Source organism: Helianthus annuus, chromosome 1 (assembly GCF_002127325.2).
Source record: "Helianthus annuus cultivar XRQ/B chromosome 1, HanXRQr2.0-SUNRISE, whole genome shotgun sequence".
Taxonomy (NCBI): Eukaryota; Viridiplantae; Streptophyta; class Magnoliopsida; order Asterales; family Asteraceae; genus Helianthus; species Helianthus annuus.
Genome location: NC_035433.2, coordinates 64,431,261 through 64,444,564, shown reverse-complemented (window position 1 = coordinate 64,444,564; position 13,304 = coordinate 64,431,261). Strand labels below are relative to the sequence as shown.

Sequence of the window (13,304 nt, the reverse complement as noted above, 5' to 3'; positions counted from 1 at the left end):
ATTAACCTTTCGTAGGGTTTTCTCTTGGCCGGGTGGGTCCTGTTGTCTTCTCGATGGACGGTGGTACGAGTGGGGGGTAGATGGGTATGATGATGGTGGACCGTGGACGGATGTTAACTACTAGAAAAATAGGAAAGGCCGATGAAATGGGATAGAGATTACCTTCCTTGTGCAAAATCTTCTGGAACGTACAACAAAGATGATACTATGGCGGGCTTTTCAGGAATTTGGTTTTGTTTCGGATGCATACGTAGCAAGAAAGAAAGATAAACGTGGGAATTGCTTTGGTTTTATTCGTTACGTGGGTGTGGAGAATGTAAACCTATCCCTAGTGGCGATGAACACAGTTAAAATATTGGAAGCTAAAGTGTCAGTTTCTCTAGCAAAATATGACAAAAACCACAAGCAGTTCATTTATACTTCGAAGGTCATGGGTGAGAAAATGTGGAGGCAGAAGGACAATATGCAGGAAAAGCCGCAGTGTTATAGGGACACATCTGGAGAAGGAGTGGTTAAGGAAGGTGTCTCGTATGCTAGCTTGTTTCATAAGGATAACCAGGTCAACAACATGGGATCGAAGACTATTACGATGGACAGTAAAGGCTTAAAATACCCGTTGCACTGTGTGGGTCGGTCTATTCATGGAGTTGTTAAAGATTTAAAGACTCTGTATAGACTGAATTATCTGCTGAATAATGGGGGAATAGAGAATTTCAGTTTATCATGCATTGGAGTATTGAGTGTTTTGCTAACCCTTGGAGATCTAGGCATGGTTAGGAACACACTGAATGATCACTCAGAATGCCTGAATAATGTTTTCAGTAGGTTCCATGTCTGGAGTGGTGAAGTTCTTCCAATGGAGCGTATTGTCAATCTCCGGATCACCGGTACTCCTGTGCTTCTTAGAGATAATCTGATTTTTGACCAGATCGGGGGCCTATTCGGATCGATTATCGAAGGTTCATCCTTTTCATGGGTGGATTCGGATAACTCGGAGGGTTCGGTTCTTGTCCTGGCCCCTCACGGTAGACGGATAGACGAATCGGTGGTTTAAAAATGGAAGAATAGAAGTTTCATTATCTGGGTATCGGAGGATATTTCTGGTTGGAAACCTGATATGGAAAGTATACTGTCACTGAACGGTGATAATGGTAATAACGTGGAAGAATCAGACGGTGGTTCATTTGATGGCGAGAATGAAGGGGAGAATGTGATGGACGAGGAAGATGAGGTAGAAAAAAAATGAAGGAGGATGAACTAGAGGATGGTGAATGTTCGTCGCCGGCGATGCCTTAGCCGGATCCGGAAGCGGAGAGTCATCCCAAGACGGATGATTGGAAGTCACCGGAGAAAGCTTTTCCGGGAGAAAATGAACAGTCAGAATAGGAGAAGTTGCCTAAGGCAGGTGGGTCTGTTCGTGATCCTGTTTCGGTACTACAAGAGTTGCATGGGGATGATTCAATGCATGAGGATAATAATTACATGGGGAATGATAATGTGGTGGCTGACTTGTCTGGTTGCGGTCCACAAATTCTGGAGGAGAGAGATAATGCTTTCTTGAATAATCACAATGTTGTGGGCTCATCTCCTGCATTTGGGCTTGGTAAACGATCCAGAGAAGTTCGAAGCCCACCATCATCTGGGTCTATGCAAGGCCCACCCATGAGGAATTTAAATCATGATTTTGAGCCTGGGGAGTCATCTTTTGACCTTAATCGTCCTGTGTCATCTCCAAGGATTTCTGAGACAAGGAGATCGGTAGACAGGGATAACCCTGGGTTGAAGTTGCCGCAGGTGGATGTTCAGCAGCAAATCTCGGATACAATTCAGCCTGAGGATCAGAGTATGGTTAATCGGGGAGGAGCGGCTTTTGATGCTAATAGTATTAGGGAGGAAATTCTTGCAACGGTTTCGGTTGGATCGAAGATCGGTATCAATTTGAATGGTTTCCAGGAAGCTACTAAGGTCAGTATTCTCGATGAAGGTGCCCAAATTTGTGTCCCATGAATTTTCTATCTATCAATCTTAGGGGGTGTACGGGACTCCTGTAAAGGTGATTGGGTTGGGGTTTGAAGACGACTTACGGTGTACACTTTTTAGCTATCCAAGAAACCAAAGTGGATGATTCAGTGAAATTCATGTTTAATTGTTTTTGGGGGCGGTCAGTATACAAATTGGAACTGGTGAATGCAGAGGGTCGATCCGGGGACCTGGCTTGCCTTTGGAACCCGGCTGTGTTTTCTTGCGACAATGTGGTAAAAAATAGATTCTACCTAATTCTATCGGGCTTTATGTGTGAATCAGGAACTCGTATTAATTTGGTCAATGTTTATGCGTCTAATGATGCTGGTGTTCGTAGAAGTATTTGGGCAAGTCTGGTGGAAATTAAAAATTACATGCAAGGTCTGTGGGTACTAATGGGCGATTTTAACGACGTTAGAGATGAATCGAAGAGATGTAATTCGGAATTTGTAGCAGCAAATGCGGAAGCTTTCAATCATTTTATCTTGTCTGCGGGTCTTTGTGAATACAATATGGGGGGTGGTAAGTTTACCTATATCTCCGATCGCGGGGATAAGTTGAGCAAGTTGGACTGATATCTTGTATGTCTCGGCTTTATGGAGAGATGGCCAACAGCTTCAGTTCAGGTACTTACTCGGGAGGCTTCGGACCGTAGACCAGTATTACTATCTACAACACCAACGGATTTCGGGCATATACCGTTTAGATGCTTTAATTCATGGTTGGAGCTTCCGGGTTTTTTGGTACATCAAATATGTCACAATTTCACTTTTAATGGTCCAGCAGATGTGGCTTTATCATTTAAGTTGAGATGGCTTAAAAACAATATCAAGGTTTGGCTTAAATGGGAGCGAGATCGCACTGATGGTGTTTATGTGGAAAAAAAGAACAGGATCCAACATCTTGAAAATCTTGCTGATGAGAGGGCTTTGGGCGATGAAGAACTGAGTGAAAGAGCCGATTATATCAATGTTGTTTTGGGGTTGGATCGCCGGAAACAAATGGATGCAAGACAGAAATCTCGTGCTAGGTGGGCCATCGAAGGTGATGAAAATTCAGCCTATTACCACAACATTATTAACTCTAATATTAGTAATAATCGTGTCAACGGGCTCGTCATTGATGGAGTTTGGGTGACTAGTCCGGTGGAGATCAAAGAAAATTTTTTAGAGTTCTTTTCAAACCAGTTTGTGGAGCCGATGTCTTCAAGACCTTCCATTAGTTGCCATAATCTGGCTACTCTCATAGAATCCGAAGCTGATACATTGGTTACACCGTTCTCTAATCTGGAAATTAAGAAAGCAATTTGGGATTGCTTGGGGGATCGTGCTCCGGGCCCGGACGGTTTTAATTTTAAGTTCATCAAGAGGAATTGGGACCTTTTTCAAAATGATTTTATCAAGATTTTTCAGGATTTCTTCACCAAAGGGTCTATTAGTAGATGATGTACCTCCTCTTTTTTGGCTTTAATTCCAAAAGTTAAAGACCTGTCTACCCCTTCGGACTTTCGTCCTATCAGTTTGATCGATGTTATTAATAAAGCAATTTCTAAAGTGTTGGTTAATCGGCTAAAAACGGTTTTTGGGAGGCTGGTTTCGGAAGAACAATCAACTTTTTTGGCTTGGAGAAATATCACGGATGGTCCTCTAATTCTGAATGAAGCAATAGCGTGGATGAAAAAGGCGAAAAAATCGGGTATGATATTTAAAGTTGATATTAATAAAGCTTATGATTCGTTAAACTGGAACTTCTTAGAATCTGTGATGTTACAAATGAACTTCCCGGTTAAGTGGCGGAAATGGATTATGGCTACTCTTATTTCGGCAAGGGCCTCGGTACTGGTGAATGGGTCACCAACTATGGAATTCAAGTACTCTCGTGGACTACGTCAAGGGGACCTGTTGTCACCTTTCTTATTTGTTATAGCTATGGAGGCTCTCACAGGAATCATGAAAAAGGCTATGTCCGAAGGCATTTTCGAAGGTCTTAGGTGTACGAATGATGGTCCACTCCTCTCACACTTCATCTATGCGGACGATGTCGTTTTCTTTGGTAGATGGTCGTTTGGTAATGCTCTAAATCTCCGTAGAATATTGTCACACCCCGATTTCCACGTGTCTCACCGGTGGGCCCGGTAGAGGATTATCGTGACGTAGTTGGCAACAATATAGTCAAACCACACAATATATGAATGCACAGCGGAAGCATAAAGATAAATATATTTCAACTTTATTTGTAATATCAAAGTATCACCATTGTTGAAATAAAATCCACAGGGGATCAGTAATAATAATAAAAGTATTGTTCAACAGGCGAAGGCATCCTTAAGCTTGCGAGACTCTTTAAGATGCTAAGGAGACACAGCCAGCCAATTACGTTTAGTACCTGCTTTTAATCTTTTTGGGAAAATACGTCAGTTTACACTGGTAAATACATTCAACTGACACTTTTGTAAAATGTTTAATAAAATTGGTTTAAATGCTCAACGCACAAATTCTTTATAACTTGGGATAATTTATAATAAAATATTGTAAAGAATTACATGTTTACTATGCGTTCGGTCGCCCGGGTCATGCCGGGTTAAAGTTTAATAGACACACCACATAGCATAAAACCGTGGCGGGAAATCCAACGGTTATACTTTTATAATTATGGACATAATGCCGGGTGTACGCCTACACCCGGATGTCAAGGTCGTGGCCATTTCGTAAAATGCTGCCAAGGATATCCGGGACATGGTCATTAAGCCCCCAAAGGCGTAAAGGCAACAAAACAAATTTTTAAACGGGTCACATTGATAATACCCAACTACTAATGAGTTGGGGTCAATTGCCCGACCAAGCGGTATTTTAAATACCGTAACCCAAGCCCGTATAACGGAAAATAAGTTAAAAGTATTTACCTTTGCAAGTATAATTCCTTAATTGAAATAAATTGCAGATAGCTTTTACTGGTCCCCTAATCTGGAACGAAGGTTTAAATTAACCTATTAGAATCCTAACGGGTCTTTAATTTAGCCGTAGCTTAGACCGGTCAGTTTCAAAGGATAGATACGGTTTAATCGTGTGAAAGGCGAAAACCAGGAATGGAATGTGATTTTGACCCAACAAGTTTGAAGACTTGTTTTATACGGGTATAATAATCATACTCTGGATTTTGGGGTCAAAACAATATGGTTTGACCCGTTTCGGCTAATTTATGCAAACTAGTTACATAAGCCGAACCGTGCGCGCAAAAGGCGCAACGGGTAACCGTAAGAGTCCTACACTGGTTTCCTAAGTCAATATGCTTTAAAGAGGTTGTGGTATCAGTAGGATACCTTCCATAATGCCCGTAACGAGCTTAAGTTCATATTATGCCCCGTAGGGGTATTTCGGTCTTTTTAAAGATTATAAAAGAGGTTTCAGAGTTCTACAAGAAATATGAGTTTCCCGAACAGTTTATAAAGTCTAAAATACTTTATTTATTAATTAAAATCAGTAGCAACTGGAATCGGGTCAAAAGACCTTGTAGAACTCAAGTTATGGCCGAAAAGGGTATATTCGGTATTTACCAAACCGTTGCCATAACCGCAGGTTATGAGCAAGTTAAAAATAATTAAAAATCTTTAAAAACCCCAAAATATTATTTTACATCAGTGAGTAAAAGTTTGGTGTCGAAATCCGGGTTTAGATAGGCGTTATGCTAATTGCGCTATTTAATTACTAAAGTTTCCGTAATTTGCGCTATTTAGCATAACTCCTATTCTGGACCTCGGATTGACGTGAAATTTTAGGGACATGCTTAGAAATCAGTAACTAAGGTTATGATTCTTTCACATGTCCGAAATTCTCGTTTTAAATCAAAAAGGGCATTACGGTCAACTTTTAAGCATTTAACGGAAATGTGTAAAAGACTCGGACAACCAACGACCGGTCACAGAGGGTTATACCGTCATGTAACCTGGTCCTAAGAGAGTCCTAAGGCATATCTATATCATACTTTAACGGGTCAGAACTGGAGTCAAAGCAAAAGTCAAAGCTTTTGCGACTTTCGGCTCCGAACCGGGTCAAAACAATAAATGGTCGGATCAAACAAGCTTAGACTAGTTAATATACTTATTATCACGTTTTATGTGTGTCCAAACAGGTTACATATCATCTACATTACAGATTATGCATGAAATCGCAAAATAACACTTCTGTTGACTTTTTCTAAGCACGTTTGACTCGATATTTGAACTAGTTAAAGTGGGAATCAGAGGGTGCCCTTTTAGGGGTTTAAAGCCCACATGATTACCAACATATAACTATCTTTGATTTGATAAACCACTGGACCATTCGTGATTTATCGCAAAGTCAATCGTTAACTACGACGGATTGACTTTTAAGCTAAACTAAGCAAAAAAACTAAACCACCAAAGGGTTAGGCAACTTACAGAAGTTTGGTGCACGACTAAGGATGTTAGAAAAGTGCTTGAGAGCTCCAGAGATGGTCAAGAGAGCAGATTTAAGGTGTGTTTCACTTTGATGCAATGTAGTGCCTTTTATAGTGAAAATTTGGACTTAAGATCATTACACATCAACCTACAAGGGATCATGGATGTTCAGCAGGTGGCCCTGGGTGCTAGGGGTCATGTAGAGGGCGCCCATGCTTCATTAATTGCTCAAATGATCGTTCACAACCTCAAACAGCAAGTCTGTCCAAGAATTCTGCATTTGGGACTCGTACGCGGCCCGCATTAGATTCAGGCTACATGCACGCGGGCCGCCTGAATCTTCATGTCAGAAACCGTATCAACAGGTGGCTCGCGGCCCGCTTCAACTTGCTTGTTTCACTCAGGCGGGCCGCCTGAGGCCTGGATTTCAAGATTTTCAAATCTTTTGTCATGATTAACCTGACCTTTCGGTTTTGAAGGGGTAACTTTGCGATTTGGCCCTTGATTAATTACAGTTAAGGGCCTCATGCCTTTTACCCGCACTGTTAAGTCCCCGGTTAGTTTAATTACTATCCGAAAAACCTTAACTTTTATTGTTGACGCTTTTAATCCCTCTCATACGAATTTGATCATAACTTTCTCGTTTTAAAACGGAACTCCGCGAAATTTATATTACATATTCTAGTGAGCGTATTTTACTGTTACAAAGCCTTGGGTTCGTCAAAGGGTCATTCAGAGGTAACAATTAAACATGTTGACACAATTAACCCCTGCAGCTTGAAATCTCTCACTTTCTCCCGCGTTTCGCTCTGTACGATCCATGATTTATTCGTTTGAAGGTACGAGCATCAGTTAGGGTTACTATACAGTATATTTACCCTTCGTCGACATTTATAACCCTCGAATTTACATACTTTCAAGGTTTGTCAACTTTAGTCCTTTATTTAATATTTAATGCCACGTGTAAACTTATGACACGTGTTAACACATTATTGGACACAAAATTTCGAGGTGTTCCAAATATTAAGATGTTTTTCCTTGGTTTCGGGTTTAAAAGTGAACCTAGCAAAGTGTTCCATGTTCGGTGTGGGGATAAATGATGAAGAGGTTAAATTAATGGCGGATTGTATGAATAGCAAAAAAGGATCATTTCCGTTCAAGCATTTGGGATTAATCGTGGGAGCAAATATGAATCTTATACGTAACTGGAAGTCGGTTATTGATATATTTAAGTCCCGGTTGTCAATTTGGAAGGCCAAAAGTTTATCATACGTAGGTAGAATCACATTGCTTAAATCGGTATTGAATTCTTTGCAAACGTATTTTTTCTCATTGTATAAAGCTCCGGCGAAAGTAATTGATGCGTTGGAAAGGATTAGAAGAACTTTCTTTTGGAGGGGATCGGATGACAACCCATATATGAGTTGGATGACATAGGAAAAAGTTATCGCCCCTATCGAATACGGTGGTCTTGGATTCGGTTCACTCCGTGACGCCAATTTGGCAATGTTGTCGAAATGGTGGTGGAGATTTAAAACGGATAAAGATGGTCTTTGGAGAAGAGTCATATGGTCGGTTCATCATAATGAGAGGTCATGGTCTCCAATCCCAGCAAAAATCTCCATTCCCGATCCGTGGAAGCAAATAGTGAGTGTCCAGGTACCTCTTAATTTAGTTGGAATAAACCTTCCTGATCTTATTTGGTGTGATGTGGGTTCCGATTCAAATGCATTGTTTTGGTTGGATCTTTGGATTGGTGCACAGCCACTTTATGTTATGTTCCCTCTTTTATTTGCTCTTGAAGTTGATAAACTGTGTAGAGTTTCACAAAGGGTGGTTTGGGAATCAAGTGGTGCCAGTTTTATGTGGTTATGGAAAATAAATTTAAACAGTGATGATGAAGTGTTTGAGCTACAAAACCTCCTCGACATTCTCAATCTGTTTCATCCTCGTGCCGGCCCAGACATTTGGATTTGGAAACCCGCAGCCAACTTATGGCTTCTCGGTGGCCGCCATCAAATATGCAGCGGTAATCTTTAATAGGTCCGTTCCAGATTTTCTGTTTTTCGGGAATAACTTGGTTCCGAAAAAAGTGGGTATTGTCTCGTGGCGAGCTTTGTCGGAACGGTTGCCAACTAAATCTGCATTGGTGGCTCGTAATGTAGATGTTGGGAGTATAGGTTACCCGTTGTGTAATGAACACCCCGAATCTAGTGATCATTTGTTTGTGGCATGTCAGTTTTCGCAAGCGATTTGGCTTGTGATTGCACAATGGTGTAAAATCCCACCTTTGATTACGTTTAGTCTTAAGGATGTGTTGGATATTCGCTCCGCTGTATCGGGTTCGAAGAGGAAAAAGAAGCTCATCAATGCCATTTTTCAAGTTGTGATTTGGAGTATTTGGAGGTTGAGAAACGAGGTCATTTTCCGACAGGTTGATCCAAATATGTCAAGGGTGATAGAAGAATCTAAATCAATGTCATACTTGTGGATCAAGAACAGGCTAAAATCTTCTAATTGGTCTTGGGGTGAGTGGAGAAACTTTAGTTTTGTAATGTAGTTGGTTTGGAGAATTTTTGTTATGTATCTGGTGGTTTTTGGTGTTTCTTTGTATATTTGATGTCTGGCTTCTTGCTAGTTTAGTAATAAAATTTCTGTTGGCCGTTCAAAAAAAAACTAGTTGAGAGTTTCAAGGTTTGGTTGGAGAATGAGAAAGAAAATTTCAAAAAGGTTTCAAAATTTTAATGCCGAAGTCTTTTGCTTTTGGACTCAGCATGGTTTTGAAATGGTGAGGATCTAACACAAAGTATGTGAATTGATCACGGAAATTAATTAAAGGTAGTTTTACCATTTGTTCTTTGTGCTAAAAATATAGTCAAAGAGAGTAGTGAAATATTAGTTTTACACCTTATTTACAACACCTACTTGTGTTATGATAACTATGATTTATGATTTATTAGAACAACTACATCAATCTATGAAAGATTTTTATTCATTTTGTATTATATTAAACAATATTCTTGAAGTATAAAGATATAGGATGTTCGGTTTTTTTTTTCATTAGCTATGTTTTGAATTTGTGTAATTTGATACATCGTTTAAATTGGTTAAGCCTACTTTTAGGCCATGTGTAATGCGTGGGTGAGCGTGAGGGAGACTTGACCACGTAGGCATCACGCTCTTGAAACATTGCGCCCATGGTTTGTGAGCGGGGCATGGTGGGCATAAATTGGTTACTCTCACGGGTGTTGGGGCTTTGGGCGGGTTTTTTTTTCATCCATATTAATTTATTTAACCAATCTATGAGCTTCACTTGTCCATTTTTTTTTTCAATCTTGTAATATTAATTTAAGAGAAAATTTACTTTTTCTTAAATAACTTATCCATATTAGCTTTGATAAAAGACGAAATACCCAGCCTCGTTTAATTTCTTTTCCAAATACTTCGATATAAACTTTGATGAAAACGAAGTTGTTTTCGAAAAAAAATATTTTCGGTCTTGTAAGTGATTTTGACATAACCCATACCTGATATTGTTCCTGGACCACAACCAGATTCCAAACCCATTAATGTTTCCAAAACATAACCCGAACCCGACATTGTTTTGAAATAAATATTTGTCTAGTTATAGTAATTATGGTTGTAAAACAATGTCTCCAAGTCCGAGTACTCCCCGAGTAGTCGCTACAAGGTAGGTTGCCGATGCGACTTTCTTCAACTCTGCCTAATTACTGGAATCGATCAAACGTGGTCAACCTCGGCCAAAATCGGATCTAGTAGGTCAACTCGGGCCAAGTTTGACTTAAAAATAAAACATATTATTTATGCCTATAATATTAAAAAATGAATATCATTTTCACTTTGTAATAAATATTAGTAAATTTATGTTATTTGACATATATTTAATTTCTGAAAACTAATTTTCTGTATAATTTAACATGTCCGAGTACTCCCAAAGTACTCTCCGCCTAGGTTGGGTACTCTCAACTCCCCAATTGACCCGACTAGAGAGCACCTAACGACTTTTGCAATCATGATAGTACAACAACAACAACAATACCCAGTAAATCCCACAAATAGCAAGCTACTTATAGGGTATGGGGAGGGTGGGATGTAGACAGACCTTGCCTCTATCCCTAGGGATAGCGAGGCTGCTTACAGAGAGACCCTCGGTTCCAAAACGAACAACATACCAACACACCAAGTCAAAGAATATAGAAATAAGAAGTCACCAATACCAAGAAAGTGATCAGAGTGACACAATATAATGTAAATCATGTATAATAGCATACATCATTTGGGCATAAACACGAGAAGACAATCACCGGTAAAGACACTTAAAGAATAAGAAAAACCTGCGTTCCTAAAATACACATAAGACCTTACTGCAATATCCTTTAGAAGTTCTTAACCCTAATCATACGCCTCCACGAAGTCCTATCTTGGACCATGTCCTCAGAAAGATGCAACTATAGTAAATCATGCCTAATCTGTTCATCTCATGTCAGTTTGGGTCTGCCTCTTCCTCTCCTCCCCTCCACAGTAAGAGTTTCCACTACTCTAACTGGTGTCGTCGTTTGCCTCCGCTTCACACGCCCAAACATCTCAAACTCCCTCGTTAATCTTATCCGATATACTAGTCACTCCTAATCTTTCCCTAAAAACCTCATTACTTATCTGATCTAACATCATGCGTCCACACATCCAACTCAACATCCTCACCTCTGACTAATTACTGAAAATGATTATCTAATAAATTATAAAATTGGGTGAGACTCACGTGACCACTCCTACTTAAATAACACCAACAAGACAACGCTTTATTACACGTTTTAGAGTAAATTGCCATTTTAGTCCCTGAGTTTTATCTAAATTTGTCATTTTAGTCCAAATAATTTTTTTTTTGTCTCTGGGTCCCTGACTTTTACATTTTGTTGCCACTTTAATCATTTTGTCTAACTCCATCCAAAAACCCAGTTTGTAACAGGGGTATTTTGGGGATTTCCTTAAAAAATGTTTTCAGTTGCCATTTTGATCCAATTCCAAAAAAACTAAAAAAATTCGAAAAAAATAAAAAAAATAATAAAAAAATAAAAATAAATCTAAAAATAAAAAAAATCTAAAAAATCATCAAAATTCTAAAAAATTCAAAAAAATCTAAAAATAAACGAATTCTAAAAAATCATAAAAATTAGAAAAAATAAAAAAAAAATTCTAAAAAATCCAAAACTCATTAAATGTTTCGGCACGAACCGTTTCGACCCGTACCGTATCGAACCGAACCGTTTCGACCCGTACCATTTCGACGCGAACCGTTTCGAACCCGTACCATTTCGAACCGAACCGTTTCAACCCGTACCGTATCGAACCGAACGTTTCGACGCGAACCGTTTCGAACCCATACCGTATCGAACCGTACCGTTTCGATGCGAACCGTTTCGAACCGTACCATTTCGACCCGTACCGTATCGAACCGAACTGTTTCGACGCGAACCGTTTCGAGCTCGACTGTTTCGACACGAACCGTTTCGACCGGTACCGTTTCGAACCCGAAGCGTTTCGACGCGAAGCGTTTCGACCCGTACCGTTTCGAACCGTACCGTTTCGACCGAACCGTTTCGAACCGAACCGTTTCGACGCGAACCGTTTCGAACCGAACCGTTTCGACCCGTACCGTATCGAACCGAAACGTTTCGACCCGTACCGTATCAAACCGAACCGTTTCGAGCTGAACCGTTTCGACGTGAAGCGTTTCGACCCGTACCGTTTCGAACCGTCCCGTTTCGACCCGTAGCGTTTCGAACCGTACCGTTTCGAACCGTACCGTTTCGACCCGTAGCGTTTCGACCCGTACCGTTTCGACGCGAACCGTTTCGAACCGAACCGTTTTGACCCGTACCGTATCGAACCGAACCGTTTCGAAGCGAACCGTTTCGATACGGTACGGGTCGAAACGGTTCGGTTCGAAACGGTTCGCGTCGAAACGGTACGGGTAGAAACGCTTCGCGTCGAAACGGTTCGGCTCGAAGCGGTTCGGGTTCGAAACAGTACGGGTCGAAACGGTTCGTGCCGAAACATTTAATGATTTTTGGATTTTTTTAGAATTTTATGATTTTTTAGAACTTTTTTTATTTTTAGATTTTTTGAATTTTTTAGAATTTTTATGATTTTTTAGAATTTTTTTTATTTTTTGATTTTTTTGAGTTTTTTTAATTTTTTTGATTTTTTGAAATTTTTTTAATTTTTTGGAATTGGATCAAAATGGCAGCTGAAAACATTTTTTAAGGAAATCCCCAAAATACCCTTGTTACAAACTGGGTTTTTGGATGGAGTTAAACAAAATGATCAAAATGGCAATAAAATGTAAAAGTCAGGAACCCAGAGGCAAAAAAATAACTATTTGGATTAAAATGACAAATTTGGACAAAACTCAGGGACTAAAATGGCAATTTACTCCACGTTTTATATAAGCATTACACATACTTTTGTATATGCACTCATCAAAATTCACACAAAAAAAAAAAAAAACAAACAAACAAACAAAAATTTTACCACAATAAATAAACCAAACCTCAAAAGGTAAATGCACCATTGCACTAAAACCCACAGAAAATTATTATCAAGAAAGTTTCATGAGTTTTTTTATGTGATATAGTTTTGGTGAGAATATCAATGAGTTTTTTTTTTATGTGACATAGCTTTTGGTGAGAAGTTTGTATCATTTCATTTATAGAAAGTTTTTGTTATAACTATTAACTAAGGGGAAAACCTCACATGAAAACTAATAAGCTTTGTAAGGGTGTAAGGGGCACTCCCCTAAGAGGGGAGTCTCCTCTCTTACGCTTAACCAATTCTCGTGTGACAC

General features: G+C 39.6%; 1 protein-coding gene across 1 annotated transcript; it reads left to right on the top strand.

Moving 5' to 3' along the window:
* The first annotated feature begins 1,482 nt into the window (after positions 1-1,482).
* LOC110901312 lies at positions 1,483-8,999 on the top strand. Its single transcript, XM_022148166.1, has 7 exons — positions 1,483-1,984; positions 2,305-2,544; positions 2,638-3,451; positions 3,542-4,089; positions 7,497-7,792; positions 7,877-8,468; positions 8,533-8,999. Exons 1-7 carry the CDS (start codon positions 1,483-1,485, stop codon positions 8,997-8,999), a joined length of 3,459 nt encoding a protein of 1,152 aa, XP_022003858.1.
* Positions 9,000-13,304: the final 4,305 nt, after the last annotated feature.